Raw genomic sequence first — 14,064 nt, forward strand, 5'->3', positions numbered from 1 at the left:
GAAAAGAAACGTGAGCTTTGGAGTGTCCTTTTAAGTAGTTGGGAAGGGGGTGTGGCCGAAGAGGCTGGGAGGCCGCTGCGCGGCGAGGGGGGAGTGGCCCGGGGGCGTGGCCACCGCGACTGGAATGTTGTTGGGCCCTCGCACCGCATAGTAAGAAGAGACCACGCCCCTTTTCTCCGAGCGAGCCAATCGGGGCGCCGGAGCAGTTTCAAGTCTCCCCCGCCAGCCCGCCCGCCCGCCACCCCACCCCCCTCGGGGATTCGGTTTTTCCGTAACAAAATAGCCGCGCTCTGGAAGATCCGCGGCTCCGGCGGCTCGCAGGTCAAGGGTCCCCGGGCCTAGGACGGTGCTCCGGGGCGGAAGGAGCCGCTGCGCCGCGGCCAGGCCAGGTCCGGAGCCAGGAGGCGCGCGGGGGTGGGCGCTGCAGCCGCGGGTTGTTTATCTGGAGTACGGAGGGGAGAGGGGAGCCTGGAAACCGCCCCGTGTCCCATTTCCTCCTCTTGTTTTCGCTCCGGATTCTCCATGTTGGACCCAAACTGAGGAGCCCGGAGCTGCCGCCGGGGGATCGGGGCCGGGGGCACCCGGGGGAGCCGCTGCCCGGGCCGCCCGCCCTCCCGACAGGCCGCCTCCCTTCCCGGCTCCGGGAGGGAACGCGAGCAGGGATGTGAACAGCCGTGGGAGTCCGAGTGCTCGGAGCCCCAGCCCGAGCGGGCCCCCGCCCAGGCCCCCCAGCCCGGCCCGGCCCGGCCCGGCCCGGCCCGGCCCAGCCCAGCCCCGCGCGTCCGCCCGCCCGTCCTCCCGCGCAGGCAGCCCGGGCCCGCGGGATTGTTAGATGGAACACGGCTCCATCATCACCCAGGCGCGGAGGGAAGACGCCCTGGTGCTCACCAAGCAAGGTAGGGGCCGCAACTTCCCAAAACTTTGCGTCGCCCCCGGGCGAGGAGGGGGCTAGCGCAGCCCCGCGCCCCGCGGCCCAGCCTCTGCCTCGCCGGGGCGCGGGGCGGGAGATTCCGCCGGGACCTTGGGTGGGTGGCGGGGGTGGGGGGGGTCTTTCCGCGCTCGGGTCCGGAGCTGCACGCGGGGACCCCAGTGGGGGGGTGGGGGCTCGCGCGCGCCCCGGGCTCCCGGCGCGCGAGGGGGAGGGGCGCCAGCGGCGCAGCTGTCACCCCGTCCTGCACCCCTCCCCCGCTCCGGGGCAGCGACGCCGAGGAGCAGCGCTCCCAGCGCGAGTCCCCCCCCCGCCCCCCACCCCACACCCGCGGCGGTCTTCTCGGAGTTGGGGGTGGGGTCGCCACTTTTCCCGCACTCGAGCGCGCGCCTGGCCCCGCGCCGCCGGGAGAGGTGGGGTGCGCGGGACGGGGGGGGGGGTGGTGGTGGTGGTGGAGGGGTGGTCCCGAGCTAGAAGGCAACCGGGACCCGAGCCCCCCCACCCCTCGGCACGGAACTGGCCCCCCTCGTCGAAGCTCCTCCACCCGAGAGCCCGAGGGCGCTCGGGCTGCGGCCGGCGGGACTTGGGACCAAGTTCACCGCCGGCGGCGGGGGCGGCCTCGGTGGGGGAGGGGCCGCGCCGGGCGGGACGCGACCTGCGGGGTGTGCGCGGGGGTCCATCGCCTGGGATGCGGCCTGCCGCCTGCCCCAGAACAGGCCGGCCGGACCCCCGTCCCCCACCTCCCAACCCCCGCGAGGCCCCGCCGAGCCCCTCCCGGGCCCCCCGCGCGTTTCCCGGGGGCCGCCGCGGCGCACACAGTCGCGTTTGTTTAGCCCGAGCGCCGTGTCCCTGGTTACATAATTCGCCGGATGGCATCAGACCCGCCGTGTTTCTTCTGAATCGCGCACAGAAAAGTGCGAGTGCTCCGTGGGCAGCTGCTCGCGCCCCCGCTTCCCCGGGCTTTCGGGCGTCGCTGCCAAGGGGGTCCGCAGACCCGCGCCGCGCTGCGGGGGGGTTCGGGGGGGGGCTTCGGGAACACTTGGTGCTACGTGGCCCAGGCCTCTACATGCGGGTGCCTGAGGGCAGGACCCCACGACCCCCGGGCCTTGAAGGCTTCTCCGACTGCGGCCAGAATTTCCGCGGGGAGCCCAGCAAGCCCAGCGTCGAATTTTCCTGGAGAACGTCCCAAGCTGGGGCTGCCTGGCCCTGAAGCAGGGGGGAGCGTCGTGTGGGGACCCGATCCCCAGCGGGCCTGCCCTTCCCAGGACGACACTGCCCCCCACGCACCCCCGCACGCCCGTGGTGCCCCCTTCCCCCCTGAAGGGGCCCGCGCTGCAGCTGAGCACCAGCTGGGGGGCTCTGGTGTCACCCCACGGCCCCCTCCTTGGCAGCAGTGCTCAGCAGATCCATATTCTAGGGATTCAGGGTCCCCAGGACCCTCTTGACTTGCCTAGTGGCTCGGAAAGGGGGTGGTTGTAGACCCTTACCTCACTCTGGAGAAAGTGGGGGGGCGACAGGAGGGCACCAGGATGTGGCAGAGAATGCCCCCCACCCCCGCCCCCTCCAGCCTGGTGGGTCTGAGTCTGCCCAATTGGAGACCACTGCCGAGGGCTGAAGAGGTTTTGGGAACTTGGTTCCCAGCCTCATCCCGGGGAAAAGTCTCTCCTAAGCTAGTCAGAGAAGAAACATGGGTGTGGACGAGTCGCAGTGGTAGAGAACAGCCCGTGTTTCTTTCCTGGGGGGGCGGGGGGGAACCCCAAGAGCATGGGCACGGGGTGGACTGCGAAAGGGGCATCTTGCAAATCAGAGCTGGAAGTTGGAAGTCAGGGGATGGGGGGGGAGTGAAGCACTGGCCCCTGGGCAGTGTTCAGACATGGACATCACTTAGAGTTTCATGAAATTAGAGCTTTGATTTTCGTGTGTGTGTGTGTGTGTGTGTGTGTGTGTGTGTGTGTGTGTGTGTGTTTTGCCCTTCAATCTTATCCTTGTTGGAATCTGAAGTCTCCAGCCTGCAGCCCAGGGTTTCTCCCTCCCCCTGTAATTTGATTGCATTCCAGAGAAGGCATACTTTCTTCTGGGGTTGCTTAGGCACCAAGCCCACCGCGCCAAGTTTTCTGAGTTATTTATCATTCACAAACAAATCTTGTACTTTAAAAACAACGACAACAACAAAAAACACAAAAAAAAACAACCTAAACCAACCAACAAACAACAACCAAAAAAAAAAAATCAGGATAAGGACCAGATGTTTAGATGTTTTATTTAGTTCCTTTAGGAGTTCCTTGCCCCTCCCCTCCCTGCTCCCTCCCCCCTCCCCCTGCGGGGTCCTGGTTTTGCCCTACCTTCCTTTGAAAATAGGAAAAGCCGAGTGAGGCAGTTTATCCATGAGCAGGTTTCTAGAAGAAAAACTTGCTCCTAGCTTGGTTGATTCTAAGTGCAGTTGATTGTCCTTGCAGTGTTGGGGTTGGTTTTTTTTTTTCTCCCTCCAGCCCCCTTCACCCCCCCCCACACACACAGAGCATTCTCTTCTCCAAGTTTTAAGGCTGCCTAGGTAGTTGATGATTCAAAAGTTAATGACACTAGGGTAAGTAGAACAAAGTTGCAGAAAGCATTGGTGCTAAAAGGACCAAAATTGGATCGTCTTTCCAGACAGTGCAGTGGCTTCCTGATCTAGCAAAGACAGGATTATATAATAACAATAGAAAAGAAAAGTGAATACTGGTTTGGCCAGGGAATGGTCCTCTTTCACAGCTGCCTGTGTAGGTGTCTCACTGTTGGGAGGTGGTGCTCCCCATTGGAGTCAGCCGGGAGAGGGTGAAGGCCACCCACCTAGTAACCTCACCTTTTTGAATGGGAGGGTCCCGCTGCTTTCAGAACTCAAAGTGATCCCTGGCACTTGGGGATTGGAGGCAGTTTTGTTTTCCCTGACTCCTGACCCCTTAGGAGGAGAAGGTGACCTCGTCTTCTCACATCAGGAACTAGTTCTGTTCCCCTAGCAGGTATTAGCCGGTCCTCTCTAAGTATTGGGGTTGTGGCAACCTCCCCACGCTTTTGCTCTCCTCTCGTGAGGAAGAATTTCTGTCTAATCCTCATGGAGAGAACGCGAGCACCTTTCATTTTAGTTCTAGCCGGGGCTGAGCTTGAGAAGCATCGAGTGTGACTTTCTGGGGCTTTTGACCTCAGCTGTCTGCGCGGATCCCGGGTATGTGTTTATAGCTGGCTCCATCCGGCCCCACTGGTTCTCGCCTCTTCTTGCCCAACCTTAGCCTTGGCCTCTTTCTGTCTGCTGAGAACTTGCTTCTGTTCGCCAGAGTTCCCCCCCTCCAGTTTTGCAGTAGGGAGGTGGCCTCTGGGGTGACACTTAGTGTTTTTGCTGTCAGAGAACCCCACGGGAGTGCTCGCCCAGCAGCGGACTTTGTAAATGCTGACCGCCTCAGGCCGGGGGTCCGCGTTTCTGCCTCTGCTTTTGCCAGTAGAGCTTTCACTTGAGCGGGACTTAGGAATTGCCTTTAAAAATCCCTCCAAACGTGGCAGTGGTGACCCCTGAAGGTGGAAGTTTCCTGTCGCCTCCTTTCTCAGCTGTGCGGACCTTGAAACTGAGTGATAGATAAGTCCCATTTCAACCTCTCTGGAAATTTCCAGAATCCTTAAGATTTTGTTGAAATGGCAAAGACTGCAGTCAGGGTGAATGGTTGGTTCCTCCTGGGCTAACAGCGTTTGTAAACTGAGTACTACGGGGAAGATACGTTTTTGGTTTTTTTGTTTTGTTTTGTTTTGTTTTGTTTTTTTTTTTTGCTTTTTGGGTCACACCCAGCGATGCTCAGGGGTTACTCCTGGCTTTGCACTCAGGAATTGCTCCTGGCAGTGCTTGGGGGACCATATGGGATGCCGGGGATCGAATCTGGGTCAGCCGCGTGCAAGGCAAACGCCCTACCCGCTGTGCTATCGCTCCGGCCCCAAAGATAGTTTTTATATACAGGTAGCGTCCCTTTCTCTTTCTCCTTGAGTGTCTTTCTGCTAGCTTTTGTGTTATTTGGGGGTTTGTGTCTTATTTCTGTCTTGGGCAGATTGTTTTCTGAAGAAGGAAGAAGGGGTGCTTGGTACAGTTCCGGGACAGAGGCTGAGGCTGGTGGTTACGTCAGAGACCCTTTGCCCCTGGCAGGGTGGTTTCCTTATGTGCAAGTGGGAAGCCCTGTCTTCCCCTGGAATGTTGATACCTGTAACTTCTGGAACGCCTGGTGCTTATTACCAGGTGGTCTATAAATATTAATGTCCTAGTCCGAGGCAAGGCACTGAGCGCAAAGCCAAGGAGATTGTGTGTGTGTGTGTGTGTGTGTGTGTGTGTGTGTGTGTGTGTGTGTGTGTGTGTGTGTGTTACTGGTGCCCACTCGAGCAAATCAATGAATGGGCAGCAGTGCTTCATACGTACATATATCTATATATATTCTTTTTGTTTTCTGTTGTTGGAGCCGCACCCAGTGGTACTGAGGATGTTGGAGATAAGAAGACTTGACCTCCAGGGCCTTCGTACACATGCAAGGCACCTGCTCTGCCATTGAAATCACATCCCTGATCCTTTTTTTTTTTTTCCTCTCTCTCCTGTTTTACAGTTCTTCCCTGCCACCGTTCCATTCTCCCTTCTCCCAAGGACCAAGTGCAAACAGCACATGGTCATGTATGTTTTATTGTGAAAAACAGGTGGCCAGAGGTCAAGAGGGGAGGCACACTGAGGTTGGGCCTTCTGGAAGGATCCACTTCTGAACTTGCTGGAAAGGCCATTTCTGTGCCAGTGTGACTTAGATTGGGATTCTGTCTGCACTGGGGTTTTCGCCCTGCTGTGGGCCTGAGTCGGGAGGAGCCATGCCCCTCCTGTGAGGAGTCTGAAGTCGACACTTCCTGAGCACTGGCTGGGGATAATGAATACTTCGGACAACTGTGCCGTGCCGCCTTGCTCTTATCCTGGGCATTTGCTTTGTGAGTTAATGAACCTAGTGAGAGTCAGAGTTCTTTTAGGGAACTGTAGCAACAAGGAGGGGAAAAAAGGAAACTGAAATTTTTACAGAAAAGAGATTTTTCTTCCCCTGTGTTTTTGGTGTTTTGATTTTGGGATGCAACATTGAGAACTCAAAAAAAAAAAAAAAGGCAACATGACACTGCTTTTCATCCTGTTTCAGGCTTGGGAAACCAGAATTCACTCATTTGTCTGGAGGACTTGGGATTGGGTGTGGCCTCTCTCCTGAAATGGAGGGAGAGTTTCCAACTGGGATGCAGATGAGCTCATTAGCATGCAGATCTTAAGGAGGAGCGGGTAGAAATCAGAGTAGAGACCTTAGCTTAAAATTAGGAAACCTGGAGGGGCTGGAGGGGATAGCACAGTGGGTAGGGCGTTTGCCTTGCACGCGGCCGACCCGGGTTCGATTCCCAGCATCCCATATGGTCCCCTGAGCACCGCCAGTGGTAATTCCTGAGTGCAGATTCAGGAGTGACCCCTGTGCATCGCCGGGTGTGACCCAAAGACCAAAAAAAAAAAAAAAAAATTAGGAAACCTGGGGCCGGAGCCACAGTACAGCGGGTAGGGCGTTTGCCTTGCGCATCTGACCCTGTTCCAGTCTCCAGCGTCCCATATGGTTCCAGAATAGTCCTTGAGCATGGAGCCAGGAATAAGCCCTGCACACCTTAGGTGTCGCCCAGAAAAACAAGACAAAACCAAATAATAATAATAATAATAATAATAATAATAATTGTTTTTCTTTAAACTCTGGGGGCGGAGTGTTTGCCTTGCACGCAGCCAACCCGAGTTCAATCCCCAGCATCCCATATGGTCCCCCACGTACCGCCAAGAGTAATTCCTGAGTACAGAACCAGGACTAACCCCTGAGCATCGCTGAGTGTGACCCAAAAAGAACGAAGAAGAAGAAGAAAAAAAAACCTCTTAAGCAGAGGCCAGCAAGAACAGTCTCACTGTCAGCGTCCAGCCCTTAGGTCTGAGGGTCCTGCACCAGTCTGTTATTAGAGGTGGGTTCTCCAGCAAGCAGCAAGCCCTGTAGCCCTCTGGGAAGGGGGCGTGTGTCCTATTGTTGTGTTTGTCAGCTCTTCTTTGACTGAACCTCCTGATCCTAGTCTCCCCGCCACCTCCAAAAATCAAAATTTGCTCACACTCTTTTTATTCTACACCTTCTTTATATCTTGACACTCAGATTGCTTTAGCATCCTATAGAAATGGTTCTCTTACACCCACACTGTTCTCAGAAAATGAAAGTGTCCCCCCAACGTCCCCATGTTAGCTGAGCATGGGGATGAGAAGGCACACCCAGATCTGGGTCCCTGTTCCGTCTTCGCTGCAAAGGAGCAGGAAGAGACATAGATCTTTCGCAAGGAAAACCAGACTCTGGGATCCTGCTCCTCGGAGACCCGCAGAGACGCTGGAACAAGGTGTAGACTGGGGACGGGGGACAGGGACTCTGAAGCACCTCCAGTCTTGGAAAGGTTAGTCAGGGACCACTGGCAACCTTTAGATGTTGGCACTCGGCCAGGGACGCACACCAGCGTCTCCTGCGACACCTACTAAAAATACGGCTCCCACCTGGGTCTTTCTGAATCAGCTCGGGCAGGTGGGCCAGGCGTGTGTGTGTTCCAGAATGCTCCCTGTAATCCTGACAGGTGTCCCTGGAGAAGAGCCAGCCAAGCACAGCGGTGGCCCCCACTGCCTCTTTAGCCCGATCAGGAAGAGTTCCCTGGAGGGAGCTAGTCTTGCTGTTCAGGATCTTGTGGCTCCGGAAGTGTGAGTGTGAGTGGAGAGAGTCCTACGCCTCCCTTGCTCGGTGACTGTCACACAACATGGTCAGCGCACCGCCGCCGGTCACGATCCCTCGTCCCTGAGTATTTCACCGAATCCTCCAGGGGGTGGTAGGAAGCGTTTCCAGGGCACGTGCGGAAGCCCTCTGCAGAGCGTGCTGTGCAGCCGGGACGCCAGCTCCGGAGTCGCGCCTTCACCGTCACCCCCTCGCCACCCACTTTGCACTTCGCGCCTCCCGTGTATGTCTGCCAGGGATTGAACCCCAGCCCTCACACGCCAGGCAGGTGCTGTCACAGTGCCGAGCTACTTCCCGGGCCCCGGTGCAGTGCACGTTTTCTCTAGTTTGGCTTTCAGGGTCACACGCAGTGGGGCTCAGGGAATCCGGTCATCTCGGCGCTCTGGGCTCACTCTTGGCAGTGCTTGAGAGAACATGGAGTGCTCTCCGGCCGAACCCAGTGTTCAGCGAAGCACGTCCTCTGGCCCTTGGGACGCTCTCTGACCTGGCGTGACACATTTCACACAACTTCTGACTGTATTCTTCAGGTGACCTGAGACCACCTGGTTACCACAGGTGCCATGCAGTCTAGACCAGCATCTTTTTATTTATTTATTTATTTATTTATTTATTTATTTATTTATTTATTTTGCTTTTTGGGTCAGACCCGGCAATGCACAGGGGTCGCTCCTGGCTCTGCACTCAGGAATTGCCCCTGGCGGTGCTCAGCGGACCCTATGGAATGCTGGGAATTGAACCCAGGTCGACCGCGTGCAAGGCAAACGCCCTCCCCGCTGTGCGATCGCTCCAGCCCCTATATTAGCATCTTTTAAATACTTTTATTCCTGTGAACACACGCCTGCCCTGCGTACAGGTCCACGAGCTGACAACTGTGGCCAGGGCTTTCTGCTTCATCTTTGAACCCGCCCCAGATCTTGGAGCACTGGCTGAGGAACACGGGTCCGGACCTTCCCCAACGGACCTGTCTGTAAGGAAATAACCACAGGAGGGCGGTGCCTGGGCAGGACCGTTCCGCTGCTTGAGTGGCTGAAGTGGGGCAAGACCGGCTTTGCTGACTTCTTGCCCAACACTCGCCTACACCTGCTCTTGAACCTGAGGAGTGTGAAGGGGCAGGCGAGTGTCCCTGGAGGTTAGATAGAGTCCCTGGCCGTCCTTCCATAGCAGACTACCCTCAGGGACCATAAGGCTGTGTGTGTGTGTGTGTGTGTGTGTGTGTGTGTGTGGTTTGTGTTTGATGAGACTAGCAGCCAGCCATAAGGGTTATGTGTGTGTGTGTGTGTGTTTGGTGTTTGAGACTAGCAGCCAGCCATAAGGGTTGTGTGTCTGTGTGTGTGTATTTGGTGTTTGAGACTAGCAGCCAGCCATAAGGGTTGTGTGTCTGTGTGTGTTTGGTGTTTGAGACTAGCAGCTGGCCATAAGGGTTGTGTGTGTGTGTATGTGTGTGTTTGGTGTTTGAGACTAGCAGCCAGCCATAAGCGTTGTGTGTCTGTGTGTGTGTGTGTTTGGTGTTTGAGACTAGCAGCCAGCCATAAGGGTTGTGTGTCTGTGTGTGTGTTTGGTGTTTGAGACTAGCAGCCGGCCATAAGTGTTGTGTGTGTGTGTGTGTGTGTGTGTGTGTGTGTGTGTGTGGTTTGTATTTGATAGACTAGCAGCCGGCACTGAGGGCTTACGGGGACGAGGACATCGCCTAGACCCCTTCTGATCAGCACAGCTTGATGAAAATAGTGATCCCTGCGCTAGAGAGAGAGTCCAGGGGTGGGGCCCTTACCCTGGCACGGCGGCCTCTCAGGCTTCATTTCCAGCACCACGGGGAGTCCCCACATATCACTTGGAGCGGCCCCCAGACACCACCAGAAGGGGCCCCAAAACTCCATCCTCTCAGAAGGAAGTGAATGGGTCAGGTCAGTGTTTTCCCTTTTCAGACCGAGAGCCGCCACCGGGACGGCAGCAGAGCTGGGATTCAAACCCGAGACGATGGCCAGGGAGAAACCGGGAAGGGTGTCGGAGGGCATCCTGGTGGCCGAGTGTTGCTTGGGCACCGCTGAGTGTAGCCTCGGTCAGCCCAGAGCACCTGGGGAGGCCCCCCCAGATGGAAAAAGCCCGAGTCCCCTTGGGTCACAGTCGTGGTTCTGTGGCCTGAGGCGAGAGAGTGAGAGTCGCCGCGTCCTCCTGAGCCTTCCCGCTGTGTCGTCGTTCCCCACCCCCCTCGTGTCCGCCCCGGGCAGCTCCCCCAGAGCGACCCGAGAGCTGAGCGGAGGGACACGCTTCCTTCCTGGTCTCCCGGCAAGGCAGGCACGCCAGGGTGGGGACAGAGAGCCAGAGGGGACGGAAATAGCAGCTGCGAGAATATCTGTGTCCTGCTGGGCACACTCCGGCCTTCCCCTCTCGAGAGCACAGGGCTCTGCCTCAGACGGCGGCCCGGGTGGGCACCTGCGATGGCGTCTCTGCCCCATGGGACACCCTGTGGGGACATCACCCCTTGACACCCACCAGGAGCCCTCTGCCTTGGGGCCGGGGCCCAGGCGCAGCTGTGTGGCCTCGACTCCCTGCCTCTGGTCTGTCCAGGGCTTGCTGCTCCTTTGGGAGCTTGCCCGCCCCACCCCCCAGCACAGTGTGTGTGTGTGTGTGTGTGTGTGTGTGTGTGTGTGTGTGTGTGTGTGTGTGTGTGTGTGTGTGTGTGTGTGTGTGTGTTAGAGCCGCAGCCGAAGCAGTAGTAGGTAGAGCACGTGCCTTGCACAAGGCTGACCCAGGTTCAATCCCCAGCGTCTCACGTGGTTCCCTGAGCAGCACCAGGAGTAATTCCTGGGTGCAGAGCCAGGAGTTCCCCTGAGCAGCGCCAGGTGTGACCCCACAGCCAACCCGAAAAGCACATGAGAGTCTTGGCAATCACTCTCTTCAAGGCTGTTCCGGTAGAACAAGAAGTTCTAGAGCAAGTGCAGATAGTGTCCTGTGTTGGACTGTGGGTGAGAGAGGAAGAGCCCCGAGTTCCCTCCCTGGCGTTGCGTGCCCCCAGCGCCCCCCGCACTCCGGTGCCCGAGCAGCGCCACGTGACCTGAGTGCCAGCCCACGGGGCCGCCACCACTGCGTGCACTGGCCATGGGGTGATTCCCCACGGCCACCACCTCTCGGAAGGAGTCTAGGGAGAGCTCAGCTGTGGACATGCCTTGGTGAAGGAGTGGATCCTTCCATCGGCGGGGCAGCCCTCAGTACACTGGGTGTGGCCCAGAAACAAAGTTTCGAAAAGGAATCTCAGTGCTGAGGAAGGACTTCACTTTAGTTACATTGTTTCACTTAGTTACAGCTCCCAAGAACCTAGGGGAGATATTACTGTCACTGTCATCCCATTGCTCATCCATCTGCTGGAGTGGACACCAGTAACGTCTCCATTATGAGACTTGTTGTTACTGTTTTTGGCATATCGAATACGCCAGGGTAGCTTGCCAGGCTCTGCTGTGCGGGCAGGATACTCTGGGTAGCTTGCCTGGCTCTCCGAGAGAGGCAGAGGAATCAAACCTGGGTCGACTGATAGAACTTTTTTCCCCCCAGATGGTGGAATTTGGGTCAACCTTGTGGCGCTTGGGGGCCACGCAGTACCAGAGATCAAACCGCAGCCTCTTGCGTGCGGAGCATGGCGCTAACCTCGAGCTGTCCCCTGGCGCCCCCAGTAGTGACTTACTGTGTCTTGATCATGTTTTGGGATTTGGGCGGAGTGGCCCACCCCATGGTACTCGGTCTCGGGGTCTCTCCCCAGCACCATGAGTGCCAGGGTCCCGGTGAGCACTCGCAGAGAGGGAGGGGCAAGGAGGTGAGCTGGGGCTCTTGCCTGTAGAGTGTGTGCAGGACAGACACGGTTTCCCCAGCACCTCAGGCTGAGTCCTCCAGAGGCGCCCTTGAAAGGTAAGACCCTTAATTGAGACCAATGACCGTGTTGCTGAAGGAAAGGGAGACACAGAAAAGACAGGAACGAATAGGTAAACAGCGCCTGTCACACACAGCTGTTCCCCCTCCCCCACGTGTGTGTAAACTCGCACACGTTCATGAAGCTCGTTGATGGCCTATAACTGAGAGAACAGAAGGGAACTTCCCGGGCCACCGTGCTGGCCACAGTGTTGTCACTAGAGTAGGAGACATGGTGAGACCATGAAAGGACCTTGGGCAGGGGGATGGCACGCGACAATGCTCACGCAGCAGTGCTCGGGACTTAACTCCTGGCAGGGCTCCAGGGGGCCGTGTGTGGTGCCCAGGCAAGTGCCCTGCCCACTGGACTACCTCTCTGGCCCCTAAAGGCACCTTCTGGAAGCCCATACATGAGGCCCTCCTGCTGTTTGGGCTTCGGGTCCGGAGCTGAGCAGGGTAGCCCCCGCCGGTGACCACCTGAGGAAACCCCCCCGGGCGGGCGTCGTGTGAACTGTGCCCCTTGGTTCCCGGCATTTTCTCTGGATGTCCAGGCACCTCTCGCCCTCTCGCTCCCCTGCCGACTCCTCCGCTGGCCCCGAAAGCCCTTCCGTCCACCTGGCAGCCCGAGGCCTCTCCTTCGCCAAGGCACAGATGCCCCTTGCCGGGGGCCGGGAGGACTCCTCGCCCTGGGGCGCCCCAATCAGATGTGTCTTAGCGGCTCGGCCCAGGCAGCCGGCCAGGAAGGGCCGGAAATGCTCCAAATACCCTTTCTCCGCTCACCGAGGGGAGGGAGCCGCTCAGAGAGGCCATTTTATGGGGTGGCCAGGCGGGGGTGGGGGACGAGGGCTGGAGGAAGTGCTTCCTGGAGGGCTGCACGGAGCCTGCATCCTTCTACCCGCATGGATCCGGTGATGCCCAGTGACCTGGGCGCCTGCGGGGCGCGAGGCTGGGTCTGGGCAGTGGTGTGCTCCGAAGCTGACCTTCCAAAGGGTAAAAGTAGTGCTGTCCCGACGAGGCAGCTGGGTGCACGCGTGTGCACGCATGCATTCACGTACATGTCAGTCTGCAAGCTTGTTGTTGTTACGTTTACCTGATGGTGCTTGGGGGCTCCTCCTGGAGGGGGGGTCCCTCCTGGTGGTGCTGGGGAGAACCGCTCAGTGCCAGGGGTCAAACCCAGGGCTGCTGCTCGCGTGGAGAGCATGCACCGGGAACTGGTTTCCTGGCCTGGTGCACAGGCTCTTAGGAGGCAGAGGCAAGTAATATCCCCAGCTGATGCTTCACAGAGGGCAGTGGTGGTGGACAGGGCAGAGGACATTGGTTTGTCTCACGTGAAGCAGCCGTACCTGATCTCCTGATATTTGTCGAATTCCGGTCAGGGAGTTGGGCGGCCGAGAATCACGGTGGCCTCGGGAGAAGGCACGGGGGTTGTCTTGATGTTCTGAGACGTGCCTGCCATCAGAATTCCTCTGGTGCCTTTCCTTCGTCTGCTCTGACGTGTCGGCCACCTGCCGGGGCTGGAGGGCTCCTCGGCTCCTGTTGCTGGTCCCCTGGAACGAGGCTCAGGGTATGGCCAGGCGGCAGCGGCCTCTCCCCTTAGATCGTGTATTAAAAGGAGCGCCCGGGTGTTTTGTAGCCATTACTCCGTGTGCACTAGGTTTGGATCGTCCTTACAGCCGGGGCTAAGATCTTCTGTTGTACCAGTTTTATGGGTGAGGGGACTGAGACTCCAGGAGGCTGTGTGGCCGAGTTAGCCAGTTGCAGAGTGTGGACACCAGCTCCAGGGAGCCTCCGCGGGGCGAAGTTATGTCCTCTGTGTCCCCTGCCACCTAGAGCTGCAGGAGAGTGGCCTGACTTCTCTGCTCTTGGGGGGTCTGTGCAGGACCTCTCTGAGAGCAGGAGGGGACGGGAGGCGGGCGTCCTCGGTGCAGGCAGGCGGCAGGGGTGGAGGGAGGGAAAGAGGGAGGGGGGACCCTCACTGGAACCCTCATGTAGTAAGATCCTGCTGGCCTGTAAATCCCCTTGTGCTATTGCTCTTACCCTGAACGGGGGGTGCTGGCGCCTGTCCCCCTACACGGGGGTGGGGTGGCCTGGACTGGCTCTGGGGGCAAGCGGAGCGCCAAGTGGAAGGGCCCTGTGAGGGTTCCGCAGGAGTCTTAGACCCCCACTCTGCCGCGTTGTCTTCTCTCCCCTTTAAGCCCATTGAACAAAATAGGTTTGGGACCAAAGCGCCAGGCTCTGGCGCCCCCCCCCCTTGCCCCGCGCCTCCTCCCTGCCCACTGCTGTCTCTCTCCCAGAGAGCTGCTCAGAGCAGGTGCAGGCTGGCAATGCGTCTCTGGAGTAGAATCCCCTGCGCCTTCCGTGGCCCACCCAAGATGGCAGCAGGGAAGTGGGGGCTGGGCCTTCCCTGGGCCCCAGTGAGCTTCCTGG

The 14,064-nt window shown here is 58.4% G+C and overlaps 1 protein-coding gene across 2 annotated transcripts in view; it reads left to right on the forward strand.

The window, feature by feature from the left end:
- The first annotated feature begins 294 nt into the window (after positions 1-294).
- Positions 295-14,064, forward strand: part of CTDSP2 (CTD small phosphatase 2) — a 29,209-nt gene continuing 15,439 nt past the window's right edge. The window contains exon 1 of one of the 2 annotated variants that reach the window (XM_055125759.1): positions 295-896. In XM_055125759.1, the coding sequence (XP_054981734.1) occupies positions 833-896 (64 nt within the window). In that variant the 5' untranslated portion in view covers positions 295-832. The remainder of the gene's footprint in view (positions 897-14,064) is intronic. The other variant, XM_055125758.1, reaches the window with a different exon arrangement.

The sequence above is a fragment of the Sorex araneus genome, chromosome 2 (assembly GCF_027595985.1).
Source record: "Sorex araneus isolate mSorAra2 chromosome 2, mSorAra2.pri, whole genome shotgun sequence".
Lineage (NCBI taxonomy): Eukaryota > Metazoa > Chordata > Mammalia > Eulipotyphla > Soricidae > Sorex > Sorex araneus.